Genomic DNA, 22,426 nt, shown 5'->3' with positions numbered 1-22,426 from the left:
CTCTCATGTGATCTTGAGACCCCGGCCTGGATACGTGCCCAAGGTTCCCACCACTCCTTTCCGGGATCAGGTGGTGAACCTGCAAGCGCTGCCCTCGGAGGAGGCAGACCCAGCCTTGGCACTGCTCTATCCAGTACGCGCCCTTCATGCTTGCGTAGACAGAACGCAGTGTTTCAGTTTTGGTGGGAAGCAGAAGGGAAAGGCTCTCTCCAAGCAAAGGTTGTCTCACTGGATAGTGGACACCATTGTCTTGGCTTACCAGACGCAGGGTAGTTCAGGGTTCCACCCGGAGTGTGGCTTCCTCCTGGGCTGTAGCGCATGGCGCCTCACTAACAGACATCTGTAGAGCTGCAGGCTGGGCAACACCCAACACTTTCGTGAGATTCTATAATCTCCGGGTAGAGCCAGTGTCCTCTCATGTACTCGCTTCCACTAGCCAGTAAGTAGGACCTGCTCGGTGTCATCGCTTGCTGTTCCGTTCCACTCCGCGGAATGGATACGTGCGCTATTTCACTCAGATGAGTTCTCGAGTTCCTCCTGCACTATCAATGCAGTCACCAGAGTGCATGCCCGGTTGGTCAGCCCTCCTGATTGGCTAGGTGCTTCCATGTGCAAGGTTCTTCCGCTTGGGCAACCCCCACGTGTATTTCCATGGTAAGTCTCCACCGAGCATGTGTTTTCCCTCGGCAAGATCTCTTGCCATCTCGAGGTTGAAACTTTCCACCCAGCGGACTGGATACCTCTGAGTTTTACATATGCATATGTGTATTCTAAGTCCTCCCTACGGGTAGGCGCAGTGTTACATATTCCACCTCGGATATGTAACATGTATTCTTGCGTAAAGCCTAGCCCTTCATCCGTGCTAGTCTCATGACGGAGCTCAGACATGCTGAGGGCACTGGAAGACAGCCGCTGTGGCGTGATTGAATTGGGACCCCCATTTCATCATTCACTGACGTAACTCATAGTGACTGAACGAAAGGGAACGTTTCGGTTACATACGTAACCCTCATTCCCTGAGGAGGGAACGGAGACGTTACGTCCCCCTGCCACAACCGCTGTGCCGCTGGAACAGCCAGGAGTTCAGTCTCGGCTCCTCAGCATAACATGATGCGAGATTGCTGTGCTGCTCCTTTTATACCCACGCGGTGGGACGGAGTTGCGCTAAGCAAATTCCGCAGACCCATGGCATTGTTTTGCCATTGGCTCATTTTCTAGAACTCGAAGGTGATAGGCTTCTAAGCGAAACCTCCATTTCGTCATTCACTGACGTAACGTCTCCATTCCCTCCTCAGGGAACGAGGGTTACATACGTAACCGAGACGTTTCTTGAGCACCACATCAGCATATTAGAATGATTTCTGAAGGATCATGTGACACTGAAGACTGGAGTAATGATGCTGAAAATTCAGCTTTGCCATCACAGGAATACATTACATTTTTAAATGCGTTTAAAATATATAATGTGCATTTAATTATAATCTAATAAAAGGTTTTGTAACATGTTTTGACAGATATACAGCAGCATGTATATGCTTGTGTTTGGTGTAATGAAGATCACTGCAAAAAGATAGACCAAGTTAAATATGGCTCTCCTCCAAAACAATGTCCTGAAGTGATATTTTACTTGTGAGCAGAGCATTGAGGCAAACTAGCGGGCCACACAATCAAACCGTGACAGCTTCATCTATCTTATGCACATGTATCTTATGCAAACAAAGAACAAATAGGTTCATCCATCATCGAAAGTAGCAAAAGTAAACAGAACCGTTCCATAGGCACATATGCTCCTGACAGTTTACCTGAATCATCCCATGAAAAAAACAAGATGAAGACTGTTCTTGTTCTTTTCCATTCTAAACCTTATATAAAGACTGTCATCTAAGATCTATTACAAAGACAGAGGCAGGTTTGCTTGCTTTATATCGGATAAGATATATTTAAAACACTGATAATTCAACACCAACAAAAGTAAAATCATGATGGCTATTTACAAAAGATGCAAGCACACAACCGTTTTATAAAAAAAACACAGTCGGACAGAATACAAAAAAAGAGGACATGTGGAAAAGTCCAATATGTTGTTCAAAAAAACTGAATGGCTGGTTTTGGTTGTCCAATTTGACATACAAAGCAAGGGTCAATAGTCAATTATCATCAATAAATTAAAAACGGAAACATTCCTCTATTTGGTCACTGAATTGAAAGGCATGTGTTGAATAAAGACAGGAGAGGGAACACTGATGTCCAAGCAAGGCCCTTATCTGGGCGCAGGTGGCTGGTTCATCTCAAGAATGTACAGACACAGCCTTTCAGAGTCCACAATCTCATTATCTCTGGGTTACGGCCTCACACTCCTTATTAGTTTGTCCAGATGTGGCATGTGGCCAATCATACGCTGGGGTTTTTGCCTGAGTGAGGGGTTTGTTGTTGCTGTTGTTGTTGAAGGTAAAGTGGCCGTTTCACTCTGGGCTTTCTGCGCTTGGGTCTGCTCTTGGCCTTGGTCAACTGCACCACAAAGAAGGAAAGCACAACCATGGCACCAAGAAATGCAAACATCGGGATGGTCTGGCCCACCTCTTGATTATAGCGGCCAGGCATTATTCCTGAGGAAACACACAGACATTGATTACTGCAATGCATTGTCTGAATGTTAAAGGCCATTTTGCGGGTGATATCTAGTTGATTATTTTCTAAACACACAGCAAATGCTCCTTCCTCACCTCCGGGTATGTCCCAGGCTCCACTTTCTCCAGGTGATAGGGGTCGAACCTGAGGCCGATATGGCCTTACATTAGGCAAAACAACCTTGTCCATGTCCACTGACAGTAGTTTCTGGTGCTTCCACAGATTGCTGAAAAAAAAAAAGTCAACAAATCTAGTCAGATGTGGATATTAAAATACAACGCGTCCAGATTGAGATCTGTTTTGCACTGAGAATGGCACCGGTCTCATGTGTACTGACCTGGGAGCAGTCTCATTAAGTGGCTGGGGTTTAGCCCAAGACAGATGAGGGCATGCAGGGAGAGGACGAGGCTTGGGGTCACCCAGATGAGCCTCCAGCACTTTGGAGTAACGGTAGAGGTGATTACCTGCCAAAATAATGATAATAATAACAATAATGATGATGTTCAATTGATCAAAACAATGAATTAAAATATAAATAATAATGAATTAGAAATAAATAAATAAATATTATTAAATGCATAAATGAATTGACAAAAATAAATGACTTAAAACAATGAATTAAAATAAAATCGATAAATTGATTTAAATAAGAAAAATGTATACAAATAATGAATTATACACATAAATGAATTAAATAAAAATTATAGAAATTATTTAAAACGATTAAAAATAAATAAAAATGAATTATTTTAAAAACAAATGAGAAAAATTACTTTATGAATATTAGAAGAATTAAAGAATTAAATGTATAAATTAATTACCAAAAAATAAATAAATAGAAATTATTTAAAACAATCAATTAAAAATAAATTGTAAATAAAAAAGCGGAAAAAAATACTAATAAACTTAAGTGAAATTTAATCAAATTTAATGACTAATAAAAAAAAGTGAATTAATGCATAAAAATGATGAATTGACAAAAAATAAACAAACAACAAATTAAAAATAAATACATAAAAATTAAATACATAAATAAATTAACTAAAAATAGATAGATTAAAAATAATAAATATATACATAATTAAATAACAAATTAATTAAAAACAAAGCAGTAAAAATGTTATATAAAAAAAAATGAATAAAAAATAATGAATTATAAGAAAATAAAAAATAAATCACCTTCCAATCTCTGTGGTAATGGCCTGTCTGTGCCTGTCGGGGGAACCACTCTGTTTTTAGAGTGTGTGAGGCTGGGCGGAGTCATGCTATATGAAGTGTACTGCAGCAGAGCGTCCAGCAGCCAAAAACAGTCTAAATAGGAGATCCCAAACACATGCAAATTAAATTAACAAGTCTGAAAATGTATAGTGAATCTGACAGACTTGTTTGCACAATGCATAAGTGAATACACCCATGCTAAAGTTGACTAAAAAGAGGTATGAAAAATCATATTTTGGAAAATGAACTTAATGCCTTAATTTAAAAAATTAGGAAAAATCCAACCTTTAAGGACACCAATTTTCTTTGTGAATGAATAATGTATCGTAAATAAATAAATGTTCTTCCTTAAAATACATGGTGCATAAGTGAGTACACCCCTATGTTGAATTCCCATAGAGGCAGGCAGATTTTTATTTTTAAGTATTTATTTTTTTATTTTTTTTTAGGATACTATGCATCCTGATAAAGTTCCCTTGGCCTTTGGAATTAAAATAGCCCCACATCATCACATAGCCTTCACCATACCTAGAGATTGGCATGGTTTTATTTCAGTTAGCCTAAAAGCTAGTTTGATTTGCATTGAGAGATGATCTTATGGAAAGTACCCCATACCAATCTCTAGGTATGGTGAAGGCTATGTGATGATGTGGGGCTATTTTAATTCCAAAGGCCAAGGGAACTTTATCAGGATGCATAGTATCCTAAAAAAAAATACTTAAAAATAAAAATCTGCCTGCCTCTATGGGAATTCAACATAGGGGTGTACTCACTTATGCACCATGTATTTTAAGGAAGAACATTTATTTATTTACGATACATTATTCATTCACAAAGAAAATTGGTGTCCTTAAAGGTTGGATTTTTCCTAATTTTTTAAATTAAGGCATTAAGTTCAATTTCCAAAATATGATTTTTTATTCCTCTTTTTAGTCAACTTTAGCATGGGTGTATTCACTTATGCATTGCACTGTATATATATATATATATATATATATATAAAGAGTTCAGATGCAAAAACCTCTAAATGCCATCTGAAATTTTTATGAAGCTCGTATATTTAAGTTCAGCAATTTCACTTAAATGGCAATGAAAATTACCTATTAATTGCCATTTAAGTGAAATTATTGAACTTAAATATACGAGCTTGATAAAAATGATCATTCTAGAAGAAAATTTCAGATGGCATTTAGAGGTTTTTGCATCTGAACTCTTCATATATATATATATATATATATATATATATATATATATATATATATATATATATATATATATATATATATATATATATATATATATATATATATATAATGTCCATTACCTTTCTGTCTGTGACTGTCATCAATGCAGTTGGAGTCTCCATAGAGCGCTATGCGACCTCCCCCCTCAGAGGGTGTTTGGTACAGTCCAAGCACAGGCACATTTTCCACCACTGCCGTCTCTTGTTTCAAGACTTCTAGACCTAGAAATTTGAGTACATGGATAACAATAACAAGATGATTAAGTAAACGAGGGAGCATTTTAGCTGGTCTCCATGGATACAGCAGTGATGTGAGATGTATGATCACAGCAGGTGATCTGTGTACCTTGATCTTTTAAGGTCTGAGCAATGACAATCCCATCCTCAGGAAAGCGAGCGATGCTGCACCCTGAGGCATAATACACTGAAAAGCGACAAGACAGGATACACTATTGAAATCAAATTTAGGAAAACATGTCTCCATTAAAACAATCTACTCAATATTGTGTATTTAACCGAAATCTATGCAATGTTATATCATCTTACTGTCATGATCTGCCATTGTGAAGTCTCCCTCATACAGACCGTCACTGAAGGCCATACCCCACACTGAGATCAGCTCATTCAAAGCTGGCACGTTAGCGCCCCCTGTGTCCGGCATCCACCATTGCCTGTGAATTAATGTGTAATATACATTTCAAAAGTTGCCTTTATTTGATAAAAACATGTTTGCCCTGAACTGGACACTTTACTAAGAGCCCCATTTAAAAATTATTTGTCGGATCCAATAATAGAAACCACACAATTTCAATCCCCCCCAAAACACATTAGTTACGAATTAGGGCACTCAAATACCCTAATGGGAAGCACACTTTAATTTAAATTAGGACAGGTAAAACAAAGTAATTGGAAAATTAGACAAACACATTGCTGAAATAAAAATATCAGGTGAAATCACAATTAATCAAGTAATTAGCAAGGCAGTCTTGACATGAGCTAGTTAGCATGAGCTATATATATTATTGCCATATTCAGTTTTAGAACACACTGAAATATGATGCATTTTTATTTATACCTAGAGACTTCACATAAATTTTAAATTAGGTTTCAGGATTATAGCAATAAGAAAAAAAGTTACAATATTAAAGAAACATCTATGAAAAACATTATTGCATTTAATTTAGATTTTTTTTTTTTTGTCACAATGAACCTCTGAACTTTTTTCACTGACATTGTCATGCGGTGTGTGTGTGTGTATAATTTTGATTAAAATAATAGATTAACGCAATATGAAATTCATTTTATTCACTATTTTTCATTATAGAAGAAATAAAATAAATATAAGAAAGCAGAAGCATTTTCGGTAGCGGCATCAGACTATTGGACCCCACTGAACATTTTACCCAAAGATACATGCAATACAGTGGACTGATGAATAATATATTTCAAAGATTTCAGGATTACTGTGCCTTGATGTACTCTGTACCTGGTGTTCTCATCATAGAACTTGACTTTTCTCATGACTGATGTGTTGTACCAGTCACTGAAGATAATGAGAGACAGGCCATTATCTATGTCTCTTCTCAACTTGGAAATCTCCTCTGGAAAATATTCTTCCTCGCTGTCCACCATCATCAAGGTCCCTAAAAAACACACAGACAGGGGTGACAGTTGATTTAAGCAGGCCTTATTCCATCACTACTTATTCCACAAAACAATTCATCTTCAAGACAGAATTTTTTTATACTGAATGAACACCTACCATACTGACTGGCATCAAAGCATGTTATTGGTGCACCCAAGACCTCAACAAAGTAGCCATTGCTGCGAAGGTGCTGATACATGTCTCTAAAGTTAGTGTGAATATGATCACCATTCCTGCAAAACAAGAGAAAACCCATGTAATCTACACCATCATAAGTGAATAATGGTACTAGAGACCAGCTATGAAAAGCTACCCTCTTGTCTTTTCTAACAACTGATTGAATATGGATCATTTTTGGTGTTTGAGGCTCACCAGTCAAGTGGATCGTTCTTCATGCGCAGGTTGTCTCGGGGGAAGTAGCCAGGCGGGTAGCGCAAGTTGTGGTACTGATCCCACAGAATCCTTTTACTACGCGGAGGAGTGGGGACAATCTTTACCTTCACTGGTAGCTTCACTGTGGAGGTCATTTCACCACCTATTGCTGACTGGATGCAAACACATGGAAAACAGATCACAGCAGGTCATGATCTCCATTTACACTACTTCGGGCCTTTAGAAGGCTTTCAGGCTTCTTAGAAGTTTTCTGAAAATCTTTCATTTGGCTCCTTCACAGCAAGAACTAGAACTATAAAGATGACTATATTCGAGTCCACACCAGCAGACGATATTGTTCTGTTTGTTCTAAGCACGGGCTGCAGTTCTGTCATCTGAAGCTTTAAATGCTTGAGCTCTTAAGCAGGATGGATTCTGATTGGCTGTCAATGTTTTCATCGTTCATCAGCTGGAAAAAATTGTTCTGAAAGTAATTCTACCAATATCATTTCTCTGTGCCGTTATCATTGGTTGAGGTGTGGACTGAAGCTATCCTTCTATATTTAGAATAATTTTTTTGGACTATATTTTTATCATTATAGTTATTGCCCTTGGTGTGAAAGGGCCTTAACTCTTTCCTCGCCAGCGTTTTTTTTTTTTTTTTTTTTTTTTTTTTTTTGCCAGCACTCGCTGCATTTTTTATCATTTTCACAAAAATGTCATGGCCCCCAGAATATTTTGTTGCGTGAATATCTGAACATGCAATATATCAAAAGAACGAACAGAGCTTTTAAATATATTTTTTTATTCTAGTTTCATGCATTCTACCAACACTTGAATGTGGTATATTTCAATGATCAAAACATAAATTGAGTAAATTGCTTCCATCAACACCCCCAAAGCTGCACAGTCCTAAATCTCTTCATGTTAATTTTAATATTTGATGGCTGCGTTAGTTTACATGTGCCTAAGCAATCCTTCTATCGCTTGTTTCTGCTTCTTTGCTTCTTTGCTTTCCAGAGTTTCTATACTATTTCAGACGATGAATAATAGCGCCCTACCAGTGAAAACATGGATTGCCGGAAAGTTCTGTCAATGGCAGAGAAGCTTTCTCATAAATGACAGAAAATTCCAATGGGGGGATTTTTTTTACACTTACAAGTGTAAAGTACCCAAATGTTCATAAAGTAGTACAATTAATTTAACTCACACTTTCAAATAAAATAAAAATAGCATGTTGTACTACTTTAATGGAGATCTCAGGGACAGTACTGATACTCACGTCATTCTCTGCCGGCGAGGCCACTGTAACCATGACATGACCCTGAGCGATGCCTTCCCATGATGCAGCTTTCTTGGCCACAGATATGGAAACAGCCAGGTAACCGGCCCAGGGCCAGAGCACAGGTGAGTAAGATACTGCCACGTCTACAAAATCACCATTCTGAGGAAGGTAGGGCTGCCAGATGGGCTGTGAACATCAAACATAACTGTTATTTTTCAAAGGGGACAATAATATTTGAAGTTAAAATTCAATGTATGAAACAACATATCAGTTTACAGTGAATTGCAGTCAGTCTCTTTATTATTCCCTACCTTGTCCACAATCCTTCCAGTCACACCCATACCATTAAGAATGGTCACGTTGACAATTGTCGGCATGCTACCGTAGTAAATGGGCTGTGAGCAGTAGGGCCACATGTAAGGGCACTCGGTCAGATCTATGTAGCTCGGGCTCAGGCTAAAGAATAAAAACACCATCAGAAATTCATTAGAGGACGATAACCTTACTGAGAGCCAGTGCAAGATAATGAACCAGGTCAAATCTACTCTATAAAAAGGCTGGAATGTAATTAAATCCGAATGAGTGTGCGATGGAGACGCTGGCTACATTTTTAAATGGACCAATTTAGCATACATGAATAAAAAACTGAGCATTCTATGTGAGCAGAAAGCTAGAGAAAGATGCTTCCCTCTTGTAATTCACTTTGGATAAAAAGTAAATACATGCTAAATACGTAAATGTAAAGGCAAAGAACGCAATATTTGTGTGTGTGCGAGAGACATGCCTGGCTTGTGGCTTGTAGCTGTTAAGGATCTGGTAGGCTCTGAGTAAATCAAGTTTGCCATGGCCCTGCTCAAACATGTTGACACCTGGCAGCCTGCGTGCTGAGGCAATCAGGGCCTGCTTCATACTGGCCGGGTTCACCAAGTCTCTGTTCAGCACAGTGCTGGAAAGACAAAAGACAAATAAACAAGTTTCAGTTAAATGGATGAGGCTTGATGGAATATAATTTCAGTGCAGGCTGAAGACTGGAAAACAGACTTAAAAGAAACACATGGTCACTCAGAGGCCATAAAGCAAAGAGGTGGATGGGGTCAAGTACCAATAAGAGACTAATACAAATGAGAGCTATATAAACTCTACAAATTGGAAACACCAACAAAATTACGTTAGCCATCAGACTGCGAGGATGGACTACATCAAATATAGACCTTCTAGAATATTCTCTTTGAACTACCGTTTTTGCGGTCGCTCTGTGTATTTCAATGGCATCGCTGTCGAGGAGTAATTAGCTGGTGAAGTGGATTTACTTATTGTAAAGTCAACGAAAGTTATCATGAGGATTGTAATGTTTAAAGCAGATGTCTTAACAAATGTCAGTAGACCGGGAAGATTTTAAAACGAGCTGTTCATTCATAAATACGTAAGATCACTGTGAAAGTACAGACCGGAAGACAAAAGACAACGAGTGCAGCGCTGAAAAGGGGTCTATAAAGCAAAGGTCTATAAAGCAAAAGAAAGAGGATGTCATTCAATTCTCAGAGGAAAATGAGATTGATTCCATCAATTAATTTGTTTCTTGTTTTTCTACATTTGCGGGCTGTTTTTTTTTTTTTTACAAATGCATTTTTTCCCCATAAGGCCACAGTAACAAAAACAATTCTGAAGAAAACCATAGGTTTAGAGAACCAATTTATTTAGCTCTACTTCATATCATATGTTTCAAAGAGCAGTGTGTTTATAGCAATAAATGTACAAAGTACAGGTGAGCCCACTATCAATCACTATCTGCGCCCTGATAAAGCAGCAAAAAAAGGGCTTATGATGAAACCCTATTTTGAATCGCTGATGAAAATTGATATAAAACATGTCTACACCTGACATAATGAAAGAGAATGCTGTTTTATTGAGTATATCTCAAGGCCTAAAATTGGATACCGCTAGTTTAGGTGTTGAGTATACATACACTATTGATCAAAGGTTTAAAGTCAAATTTTTATTATTTAAGAAATTTTTATTTTTTTCAACAAGGATGCATTAAATTGATCAAAAGTGTCCGTAAACATTTATAATGTTACAAATAAATGCTGTTCTGTTAGACATTCTACTCAAAGAATCCTGACCATAAAATTGCAGTTTCCACATAAATATTAAGCAGCATAACCGTTTTCAACACTGATAATAATACATTTTCTTGAGCACCAAATTAGCATATTAGAATGATTTCTGAAGGATAGTGTGACACTGAAAATTCAGCATTGCACCACAGGAATAAATCACATATATTAAAATAGAAAACAGTTATTTTAGTGGGCATAAGTTCCTTCTTTCAAAACATTTCTTAAAAATCTTTTTGAACCAAACTTTAGAACGGTGGAGTAAGATATAAACAGTTTAAATGCACTGTAGGTGGTGGTGTCTAATCAAAAGAAATGTATGGTCCAAAAAAAAAAAAAAAAAAAAAAAGAACAGTAGACTGGATAGTGAGTTTGTGAATATTAATGCACAATATTTTAGTTTCATACAGATTTTGTTCAGCTGTGTCTCACCTGGCCAGCAGTGTGACAGCTCCAGCCACTACAGGTGATGCAACACTAGTGCCAGAGAGAGAACGACAGCCCTCCTTCAATCCTGAACCACGCACACCAGAGCCATACGTCACAATGTCAGGCTTCACCCTGCCATAGCCACCTGGCAGCTCCTGATCAACAGATAGCACAGGAAGCAACGAGTCAATTGAGCTGACAAGACAGACTGACAGATATTGTGATGAGTGAGAAGAGCAGTACATGTGGCTGAGTGGAGACAGAGTCAAAATTCTACAGACACACATGGCCAGAAATGGTGTACTTATTTATATGGCTCCAGTGATGTTAAACCCCACATTGGGATTTTACTCTTACTAGCCTGACTTGCTGAGTTTGTGGGGTTTGAACGTGTCGTTATGATAAAATGAAACGTTACAATGTTTTTAAATGCATTTATTTATTCAACCTTTTCTGAAGACATGTTAATAGACTACTTTCTAATTAGACAACATTCCTTGTCTCACAACTTGAGAGATTTAAACTTAATTTGTAAAACCAGTTAATAATGAATCAATGAAGTCCTTGCATGACATTTTTCAAATATATTTTTACTAAAACCATTTAATATATTTAGGTAAATATTGCCACTTGTTATAATGTATATCTACATAATAAAATGGATTAGATATTTATCTGTGTTAATTAATAAATACTGTGAAAACATTCCTTTTAATTTTAACTGGACTATTTATAGCCAAATCTCATTTTTATTTTCTATGTTTTTAGCTATATCACCTAGTCCTACAGCAGGGGATTCAGTTTTTAATTTGAAATATCTTATTAACATCAAGGCCATTCATTTATGTACAACTATATTGTAAATCTACAAAGGCATAATTCTCTGAACCACTTCAAAAAGTGTAACAGAGGATTTTTGAAGACTATGTAAATCTCTTCAATTTACTCTCCTTCCTAAAGGAGTGAAGTCCAGGAATCTTGTCTAGCAGGAGGTGTCTGTCTGCCTATTTTAGGTCAGATCAAAAAGCACAGACATGCTCTCACTGGCCTCTTCAGGCAGCTGCACAGGGAAAAAAGCAGTAATGAGACGTCAGCACAAGAAGGAACGCACCCATGTTGTCATGCCTCGGGATGAGAACCTGGCAATGTTGTCCTCAAAATCAATCCCTCCAACACCAATAACATCCATCTGATCTGCTGGATTGTTCAGAGTTCTGGAAGAAACATAAAAATAAATTAAAAAAAATCCATAGATATGTTGGGACTAATAGCCAAATGTAAAAAAAATTGTCATTGATTTACTCCACTTACCCGTAGAGAGGGCCATCATTGCCAATAGCAGAGACCATAATCACCTTGTTGGCTGTGAGCTCCCAAACCTTGTTAAAAGTTATGCTTTTATTAGAGGACTACACTGCAGAGTGCATAAACCATATTTAATGTACCAGCAATAATACACTTGTGACAAATTGTTTGACATGTTGCGCATTTGTGGGTCGCTTTGAATAAAAGCATCTGCTGAATGTCAATTTAATTAAATCTGCCCAAACCTTATCAACAAATGGATGGTCCATAAAGTCTGGTCCCCCTATACTGAGATTTAAGACATCTATCTTCTTCAGGATGGCATAGTTAAAGGCATCTAAAAACCAGGAGGTGTAGGACACCTAAGAAGAGAAAAATTAAGAATAACATATTGGAGGAGGCATGTAAAATCTTCTTAAATACATTATAAAAAATAGAAATTAAAAACTGATGTCCGTTATAGAACTGGGCGATATAGCTTAAAACATAATACATCCATAAACCATGCTAAATGTTTTTGAAAGAAGTCTCTTACACTTACCAAGGCTGCATTTATTTGATAAAAAGAGTAATATTTTGAAATATTATTGCAAACTTTTTCTATGTTAATATATTTAAAAATGTGATTTATTCCTGTGATGGCAAAGCTGAATTTTCAGCATCATTACTCCAGTCTTCAGTGTCAAATGATCCTTCAGAAATCATTCTAATATGCTGATTCTGTGCTCTTTTTTATTACCATCAATGGTGAAAACAGTTGTGCTGCTTCATATTTGTAGAAGTCATGTTTTTTTTTTTTTCAGGATTCTTTGATGAATAGAAAGTTTAAAAAAACAGCATTTATTTGAAATAGAAAACTTTTATTACATTGTCTTCACTTGAACAATTGAATGCATTTTTTTTTGCTGGATAATATTATTAATTACTTTGATTAATGACATGTGAAAGTGGTTGCATGTATAGGGAAATGGGTATGAATGTAGTTACCTGGTTATTAGTAAAAACTCTGAAGATATGAAGCTCAGAATCAGGAGCGAAGCCCTGGCACTCTCTCATGCTGGCGATAACCCCAGCCACAAAGGTACCATGACCCAACCCTGAAGAAAGAATATGAGACAGAAAAAGTTTAATCTGGGTTGATTCATTCAAGTTCACTCAATAATAAAATATGACTGATTAAACATGTTTAAACTTGTTTAATGACATACACTGAGAATTCGTCTTACCATCATCCAGTGTTTTCTCATTGGTCCAGTTGGTTCTTTCTTTAACATTCTTAAAGTGAGGGTGCTTCTCACTCAACCCAGTGTCAAATACCGCAACCTTCACCCCAGAGCCTGTATAAGAACACATATAAACAGAAACGCAGGCTTTGACGCAAACCTGATCTTCAATAGCAGAACATTAATTACGGTAGCGCATATTCACATTCTGTCACACATACCGGTGTGTCCCATCCCCCAGAGCACATCTGCTTGCAGTATCTGGGCGACATGTCTCGGAATGGCCCGTAGGAGCCGGCGACTGGAGTGTCTTCCTGTGGCATGCCAGAATCCAGAGCCCAGAGACAGACTGGTCCTCCTAAGCGGCCTTGATGACTGCCAAGACTGCCACTTCTGCACCCAGCGTGTGTCATTGCACGGGGACGCCCCATCAGTGCCCGCTGAAAGAGAAAAGGAATGAGAAATTATTCTCAATAAATTATACCTCATCCCATTTGAATGTTTTATTTGTGCCATGGATATACAATATAAATGGTATAGAATAACCTCTACTGGCATTTCTGCCATCCCATAGAATATGCCATAATGTCCTACTCACTTCAAATCCTGTCTTTCAATTCCTCTTGAATGATTTCAATTTGTCACTCTTTCAGGCCATTCCCCATTTAATACTTTATAAGTGCACACATTTATTTCTCATAACTCAATAGCAATTGTATGCCCTCCCTGAAGACACAATCTCCAAAGAACTCAAAAACTGTGATTATCATGAATACTTCAAACCTCACAAAAAAATCAGCTTTTTACCACCCCTGCTTATATTTTATAAATATAATATTATTTTTTTAGCAACGTATGTCATAAGGAAATATTTTTATTAGACTTTTCCTAATTTTTCATCTCAAATTTAGTTTTCATAATTTTCATTAAGTCTTAAAATCATTAAAATTAACAATCTGAGGTTTTTAAAGATAGTATAGAATAATTTGAAAATAATTTTCAACCCATTGTAACTGCTTCTAAGACTAGCTAGATAATTTAACCATGGTGACATTTTTAAATTAGCTAAATTCAACAACAATGGGCCAAAAGTGACAGTTCTATCGTTCAGTTCTAGCCTGAAACCCTCTCACACTTATCCCAAGTCATTAGGCTATCCTTATTGTTAAACCTGTAATTGGAGGTAAATATCAACGGAGCTTGCACAGTATCAGATTGTAGATTTGTCTAACACCAACCTAAGCACACAGCATCAACATCTACACCTTCATAAGCATTTTTATTGGCCCTGTGAATAATTTCCGGCGAGACCAGAGATGAGTAGCCTTTCAGGAATATTCAAATGGAGCAAAGTGCTAATAACAGTGATCACCTTAACTCTTCTATGTAAAAGTGTCTTCATAAAGGTATAGAGAGTGAAACAAAACTCTTGAAAAGTGCAGGCGGTAGCGGTTGGAAAGGAATCGTAGGCGTTTAAGCGTGGCTGAGTTGCAGAGCCAACCACTTTGACCAGCCCTGGCATGTCAGTCTTCCTCTCTGGCTGATTACTGCTCATTAATTCCCCCTAGAGCTATACAGACGAGACTAGTGCATATACTGTAATTATATTACATCTCAATCCCCCACTCGTGCTCCTGTAGAGCTGACCCAGACACAATTTAAATGATAATTACTTGCATATATGCTCTCAAACCGTGACCAGGGGTTATTCTTAGAGAAACAGACCCAGCTAATAGCAGCTAATGATGTATTTTTGTTCTTATTACTGAAACCAAAGTGCCTCGAAGCTGTACTATGTATACTCTGTAGTGGGAGAGTGAGATATGCTAGCATTTAGGGGTGCCGACTGATAAGCAGCTGTCGGCAAAAATATATTTAAGTTGTCAGCCATTACTCCAGTCTTCAGTGTCACATGATCCTTCATGTGAAATCATTTGAATATGCTGATTTGGTGCTCAAGAATCATTACCATCAACTACTTAATATTTTTCAGGATTCTTTGTTCAATAAAGTAAAAAAAAAAAAAGAAACGTCTTTAAAGCCACTTTTGATCAATTGAATGCATCTTGGCTGAATAAAATGTTTTAATTTCTATCAAAAAAATATAAAAATTCTTACTGACCATAAACTTTGAACGGTAGTGTAAGTTTAACGGTAGTGGGGGGGGGGGGGTGATGCTGCAAAATCTTGCAGTAAACATAAGCATTATACAGAAGCCGTGCAGCTTGTTTAGGATGTTGGTAAAGGAAGACTGTCACAATGTTATTACGCAGGAGCGGTGCTAGTAAACTGTAATCACTCTCCCAGAGTTTCTAAACACTGACACTAGATTTACAGATTGACAGCAGAGGAAGTGATTTCTTTTTTCATTCTAATGGTGGAGAACTCAGTGCTCAAAGACAGAACATTCTTTCACCTCAAACACTTCTGAAAGCCATTTCCTCCACCCCATGCAGTAAATAAACACTTCCTATTCGGTTCACCCCCTGCTGATGACTTTCCTCCCTGCAGCCACCCCAGAGAGCTGGGAAAGAATAAATTGCATGTAACCTCTGTGATAGTGCACAGCACTGCAGGGTTCAAGTGTGACTTATAAATACAGTACAGCAGTGCTTCCCAACCATGCTCCTGGAGCCACACCAACAGTGCACATTTTGGATGTCTCCCTAATCTGACCCATATATTTCTGGTCTTTGAGTCTCTAATAGATAGATAGATTGTTTTATTTAATGCCATGTCAGCATCTAAGGCTATTTTCATGGCTGGAGTCTCTAATAACAAGCTGATGAGCTGATTCAGGTGTGATTGATTAGGAAGAGTTGGAAAATGTGTAGTGTTGGTGTGCCTCCAAGAACAGGGTTGGGAAACACTGCAGTACAATATAATATGTACTAGTACTGCATTTTAGTAAAGGTATGATAGATAGTAGTATTATGCCTATGTTCTGAATGTCAGTGTTATAAAGGTACAGTACAACTTACAGTCAGTCATTTTGAGGCTGCGGAGGACCATGCGCTGAGGCGTCACTCGTTTGATATAGGGGTGGTCCTGCAGGGTGAGCAGGCTGCTGCGGGTGTCCTGCCGGATCTCCACCACCTCAAAGTCACTGGGGTAATCGCTGGCAGGATTGTCCCTCCTTACGATGCGCCAGTTCACCGCATCCACATCTCGCAGGGCGCTGCTGATGAAATCACTGCGTGCTTTGGCTGTGAAGTATCCGTTAAATGCAACTATGTACTCTAGAATAGACAGGGAGAGAATAAAAGGTATTGCAAAATCCCACAGAATAAATGCACATGTATTTACTGAGAAAACCTTGCACCGTAAGCAAGGTTTCGCATTCACTTAACGTCTTGGTTCTGCCTCTATTTGGGCAACACATCATTCAAATGGATCCAAGTTCCAACCTTGCATTAACAAACACAATAGAGCCTTTAACAGAAACAACGGCTGCTGAGTGAAACTTTAGGCCAGGGCGGGTATAGAGGAACACCCATATTCTTTCTTTGCTTGACAAACCTGAACAGATACGCTATCAGAATGCTTTGAAATGTGGCCGTCCTACAGAATGCTTGACATGACTATGAACAAAGCCCATAGTACATAAGGGAATGCAATACAAAAATGCAGAAACAGACTATATTAAGGGCTAAGTGACTTTGAGGACAGCACAGAGAAACAAATGCAAATAATAAGATACAATTAAAGTCAGCATGTTATTCATCTTATTGTGAACAATTCATCCAAACAGATCAACATCAACTTTTAAAACGCCAAACAAAATTAATCTTTTTGCCAATCCCACAAATCATAGCTTTGGGTGAGGGAAGTGGGAATGAATTAAAATCTTTTTGCCAATCCCACAATTCATAGCTTTGGATGAGGGAAGTGGGAATGAATTAAAATATATTTGCCAATCCCACAATTCATAGCTTTGGGTGAGGGAAGTGGGAATGAATTAAACATTAGAGGATGGCACAAAGGGCCGCATTCACAGAGCAGTAATCAGGCCACTATAAATAACGTGTTACGTTTTGGTCTTGTATACCCACATCCACACCACACCCAATGTAGTGAAATATCTGCCCTTTGAAAACAACGCTGGACTCAGATTAAGTCTTAGGAATGTATTGCCAACACTCTGGGCCGGACGCCAGCAAACACACAGAACAGAGGGCACGATCCAGCCAATAAATGGACAGAGTCCTGAGAGAGAGCTGCGGCACAGTGGAGTACATTACACCAGCACTGTTTGACCTGAAGCGCTCACGTTTTGTCCTGCCCTAAATTACAATTAGTGCAACAGCTGCTTTAAACCCTCAATAAAGTCCATAAACCGGTTGTTAACTGATTTTCAGTGCAATAAAATGTCATTATCAAGACTAAATACTAAAATACAGCACTAAATGATTGTGTTTACAGTACTAAAACACAATGTCTTGAACATGTTGCAGCCTATGAAGAATTCAGCATTCTCCCCACGGTCAATCTCAAACCTCAGACCAATTAAATCCTATTTGTTTTGTTACAGACACAAACAAGTCAAGTTTTATTCAGTGTAAAATGAAATTACTTACCATGCTTGACCACTTTGGTAGAAAAGTCCAGTTTCAGCAGGATCTGCGAGCAGTTTGAGCTCAAGAGTGCATCAGCATTCAGAGGAGGATGAAAGGGAGTTGAGAACGGCCCTCTATTTTCCTCTGTGCCCACCAGAGGCAATCGACCCCCTAAAGCAGCCACAAGCAAGCACAGCCGTACAATCATGGTCCCTGTGGTCCGTTTCTGGTTATTACCCATCTAAAGATACATGTGTCCTCAAAGGTAACAAATGTGTATGGGTATTTGCAGTTTATGAAATAGTTTAGGTCCAGAATGCAGAGAAGCCTGAATAACGCATGGCTTGAGTATTCATTTCTTTCTGCGTTTTCTCTCCATTGTGTGCTTGTGGTCCAGTGGAGGTGATCAGTGTGGCAGCCTGAGGTGGAGGAGGAGAGGGGCCATCTTCATGAAAGTGTAAAAAAAACTACAGTAGATTAGGAGGGGTGTTCATCTGGTGATGGGCTTCCTCACAATGGCCAAAGGGTTTCTATTCTTCCTGTAGGCTGAGAGGGAATAACAATAGTTACGTTCAGCTAGTTGACTTGCTGGAAAACACAAATTTCAAAAGGTCAACATTTAGCCGATAATTATCCATCTTAATGAGGAGCTTACATAGAAAACTGTTATTTTAAACTTTAATAATTTTACATTACTGATTTATTTCTGCTATATTAAATGCAGCCTATGTGAGCATAAGAGAACAGTAGTGTTAAGACACTCAAATGTCAAGGACCATTCATTCATTTTAAAATCAAGTGTGGTCCCAAAGAGTGTTTAAGGCCAAGCCACTCTGCACTGACAGACACAGACCAACGGCAACACACACATTAGTCGGATTGGTGTTACTCCTGTCTGTTGCCGCTCATGCAGTTCGAGTGCTGCATTAAAGACATCTAGAATGATGCTTGTAATTTACCACAAAGTGTTAGCCTCAGGATAATGTGAAGGACATTTCCTTGAAAACACAGTCCCCCACCCACAGGCACCCTTCCAGAGGCTTAATTTCCCACTGACTCCAGGCTGTGAACGCCAAGAAGTGGGCTTAACTCAGATGGGCTGAGCTGTTATGCAGCTCAATATGCACACCATATGGTTCTTTACTACAGACCACCAGACCATCCCTGCTGACTTGTGTCAACATGATTATTAGCTCACCAAATTATTAAATGCATGTTATAGATGTTGTAAACAATTCATTCCTGCATGATTATTATTTTTTTAAATGTTTTGACCTCATATTGTTAAATCAAAATGTCACAATCTGACCGGTGAAAATAACAGACTTCATTCTGGTGATGTATGAAGGACTTCTCCAAACCCTTAGTCAGCTCAAATTTGCCGTATGCAATTTCCCTTCACACCCTTCCTTTCATTCCTCCGCCCCCAAAATGCACAAACAAGGCATGCAAAAATGTCTCTTATCATAGCAGAAGCGAAGCAAAATAATACTTAAAAAATAAAGCAAAGATGACGGAAAAAAATAAACATGCATTACACAAAAGTATATATAAGAAAAGAGTTTGTTGTTAGTTGCCAGCAGCACACACTCCAAACCATTGTTACTCACATATGGAGAAGAAACAACACAACCCCTGTGTATGTTTTCAGGCCTTCTCGTTTAGGTCTCTCCAGCACTGGAAAGTAATTCTAATATTATCGCAGGTCCTACTCCTAAACTCTTGCATGATCATAACACTTTTATTTCCAGTGATATACCTCTGAACTTTTCTCTTTTGTAATGTCTCTCAGCCATCTCTCTTTCTACAGTCTTTCTTCAAATCTCCCTCTTACTCGCTCTCTCTCCTCCATCATGTGTGGACACGCCCCCTAATGCTGATTGGCTAAAAGTATGGGTTACACTTTATTTTTAGTGGTGTAAGTAAGTAAGTACTGAGTAATATTAAGCAACTACATGTACTTACTATAGGGTTAGGGTAGGATTAGGATTTGGTTGAGGGTTAGTTGCATGTAATTATGCATAAATTATTGTTATTACTATGGTAAGTACATGTAACATATGTAACAAGGACACTGTAAAATAAAGTGTTACCAAAGTTTGTTGTGGTGCTCTGCTCAATCCGATCCACTTTCAACAGCGTTTTTCAAAAATTAAACAGTAGTCGATTGTCGAGTTCACGCACGTGATCATAGGTAACTAAACCTATGCTCGTGAACTCGACAATCGATTACTATGGACTTCGACCGAAAACAGGATGTAAATACAGGTATGTGCGCTGGCTGAAATAACAATTTTTATTCATATCTTTCACATCTACTGCAGTCAGATTCACCGTGTTCACTCTGAAGGAATCACTCACATTGGCTGTGCACTTGTAATGACACATCAAGGATGTTAAGAGGCTAAAAGCAGGTTTAAAACTTGCCCCATTGAAGTCAGCAGGGTGCAAATTTTAAAAAGAGGATAACACGGTGTAGGCAACACCGATTTTTGTCGTTGTTCTCTGTATTGACAGCACTCCAAATTTACAAAAAAATGAGCTCAATCTTAAAATTGACCAGAGTTCTCCTTTAACATGGTAAATCTAATAACAGCAATGTACATTTATAACACTAATTTTTTTTTTTTATATATATATATATATTACCTCGGTATTAAATTGCAGAAAAATAGTTAACGCTGCTGCGTGAGCATTTCTAATACAACTGACCAAGTTAATCAAACTCTCAATATTTTTTTCCCTCTCTTTTAAAGTCTTAAAAACGCTATTGTGTATTTTTTTTTTTTTTTTTTTTGCTATTGGAGCAAATGGAATTGGGAACTCAAAATAAATTTGTTACAGTTTCTGTTCACCACTATAAAAGTTGACCCAACTTTAGCTTCTGAGAACACAAGGAAATGTGAAAAGGAATCACAACTTTAATGGTGGCCAGAGCAAACAAGTAAAACGGATGTGATCTTTACAGAATCAATGTTTACTTTCATTCTGTTTGTAGAATAGCTCAATCAAGGATGTTAGTGTAAAAGCTAAAGTAATTCACTCCCCAACATTTTTTAATCATTTACTCATCCTGTTTGACCACTTTCCTCTGTGGAACTCAAAAGATGGTTTTAGGCAGAATGAAAAGAGCACACAGTGACTGAAGCTGTCATTGTGTCTAACGTTACCCTTGTGTAAGTTAACTACAGAATTTTCATTTTGGGTGGATCCTCCTTAAAAACAAACAACTAAAGCAATACTGAACTTTTGACCATGTAGTTTAGAGCAGAAGTCACTTACTCCAGCCTCTGGCCAATTATTATCAGCAAAATCATCAGAAAAAGACATTGGCCTGCAAAAGCCATTGTTTTCTTGGCCAAAGCATTAGCCATTTAACAAATTACAAAAAATATGTGAATCAAATAGAAACCCACCTCTGCTTTTTTTGCACACAAAAAGATTATCTGCAAAAGAAATTTGAACAAAGCCTTAGCATTTACAGCATTCTGCATTAGATGCAATGTTCAAATTGGAAGTAAATAATTAACATAAGGAGTCAGTATTTGGACAGACTGGTTTGGTTCTGTACTGACCACAACACTTTGTCTGATGGATAATTTATTTTACTTTCAACAATACACTGCACATTAGCTAATGACAAAAACACTAGCATGTCTTGCTAGCTATAACACACCACCAAAACATCAATGTTAGTTGCGTAAAGCCGTTTGACAGAATGGCCCGTTATTTACTATCCTCTCATGTAAAAAAAATCTTCAAGATCATGTTTTGTCTCTAAATCAGACAAGCATGTGGCCTCGCCACCATCCTGCTACAAGCTAACAGCTAGATTAGCCAAGCATGAGCATAAGAGTTCCCACACATGACCAACAACCCCATATTATACTTTTATGTATACTTACTATAAGAGGAATGTGCAACGGTGATGCAGGAAATGGTTAACTCCCGGAATAGGTTGTCTGACAAATTTCGTATCTTGGGTTTCGTAAGTTACATCTTAGAACTGTACACAAGCTAATGGCGCAAGCTGTTAGACTGTAACGTGAGAAACTGGTATTAAACACAACAACCAGTAGCCAATTATCGATCGCTGCGTCACGTCTCGACTCGGGGGGGATGTGCGTTCAGCCAATAGAAAACGTTTATACCTTTGCGCTTCCATTTGATTGGTTATTACGATACCTATAATAAGGTGCTTCAAAAGCTAGCGTTAAAGGTGCACGCAGTGATTTCCCCATACTGAAAAAGTTTTACCCTGAACGAGATTGAACTGCTACATTAGCATGAAGTGAAGAATCCGGTCATTGCCTAATAGCTAAAATAGCGGAATACAGCTAAGGCTCGCATTAAGTAGTTAGCTGCCAAGTTTTAGTCTGTTGAAGATGGTGTCCCCTGGTCTAAT

At 38.0% G+C, this 22,426-nt stretch overlaps 1 protein-coding gene across 2 annotated transcripts; it reads right to left on the bottom strand.

Annotated features, from left to right (window-relative positions):
• Positions 1-1,447: 1,447 nt before the first annotated feature.
• mbtps1 (membrane-bound transcription factor peptidase, site 1) lies at positions 1,448-22,102 on the bottom strand. Of its 2 annotated transcripts, XM_081373292.1 has the most exons (24): positions 21,927-22,082; positions 21,438-21,467; positions 18,043-18,567; positions 16,447-16,704; positions 13,687-13,905; positions 13,469-13,579; positions 13,230-13,339; positions 12,488-12,604; positions 12,249-12,316; positions 12,049-12,151; positions 10,941-11,092; positions 9,176-9,337; positions 8,703-8,847; positions 8,389-8,577; positions 7,107-7,279; positions 6,852-6,967; positions 6,576-6,732; positions 5,636-5,760; positions 5,436-5,513; positions 5,171-5,311; positions 3,808-3,939; positions 2,966-3,092; positions 2,724-2,854; positions 1,448-2,606 (listed from the first exon to the last, which is right to left on the bottom strand). In XM_081373292.1, the coding sequence occupies exons 3-24, from the start codon at positions 18,260-18,262 to the stop codon at positions 2,392-2,394; spliced, it is 3,249 nt and encodes a 1,082-aa protein (XP_081229418.1). In that variant the 5' UTR covers positions 18,263-18,567; positions 21,438-21,467; positions 21,927-22,082; the 3' UTR covers positions 1,448-2,391. The 2 variants fall into 2 exon arrangements, with proteins under 2 accessions (XP_081229418.1, XP_081229417.1); XM_081373291.1 differs by lacking the exon at positions 21,438-21,467 and having other exon boundaries at positions 21,927-22,102.
• Positions 22,103-22,426: the final 324 nt, after the last annotated feature.

Source organism: Scardinius erythrophthalmus (assembly GCF_964197995.2).
Source record: "Scardinius erythrophthalmus genome assembly, chromosome: 8".
NCBI classification, from domain to species: domain Eukaryota; kingdom Metazoa; phylum Chordata; class Actinopteri; order Cypriniformes; family Leuciscidae; genus Scardinius; species Scardinius erythrophthalmus.
The sequence above is the reverse complement of the archived record's forward strand: the minus strand, read 5'-3'. Positions and strand labels throughout refer to the sequence as shown.

Coding starts and splice junctions, on each gene's coding strand:
- mbtps1 (XM_081373291.1), bottom strand. CDS start 18,262: ATGGGTAATAACCAGAAACGGACCACAGGGACCATGATTGTACGGCTG. Junction 12,152..12,248: donor AATGATGGCCCTCTCTACGG/GTAAGTGGAGTA, acceptor TGTTTCTTCCAG/AACTCTGAACAATCCAGCAG. Junction 5,312..5,435: donor TCAGACCTTAAAAGATCAAG/GTACACAGATCA, acceptor TCAAATTTCTAG/GTCTAGAAGTCTTGAAACAA.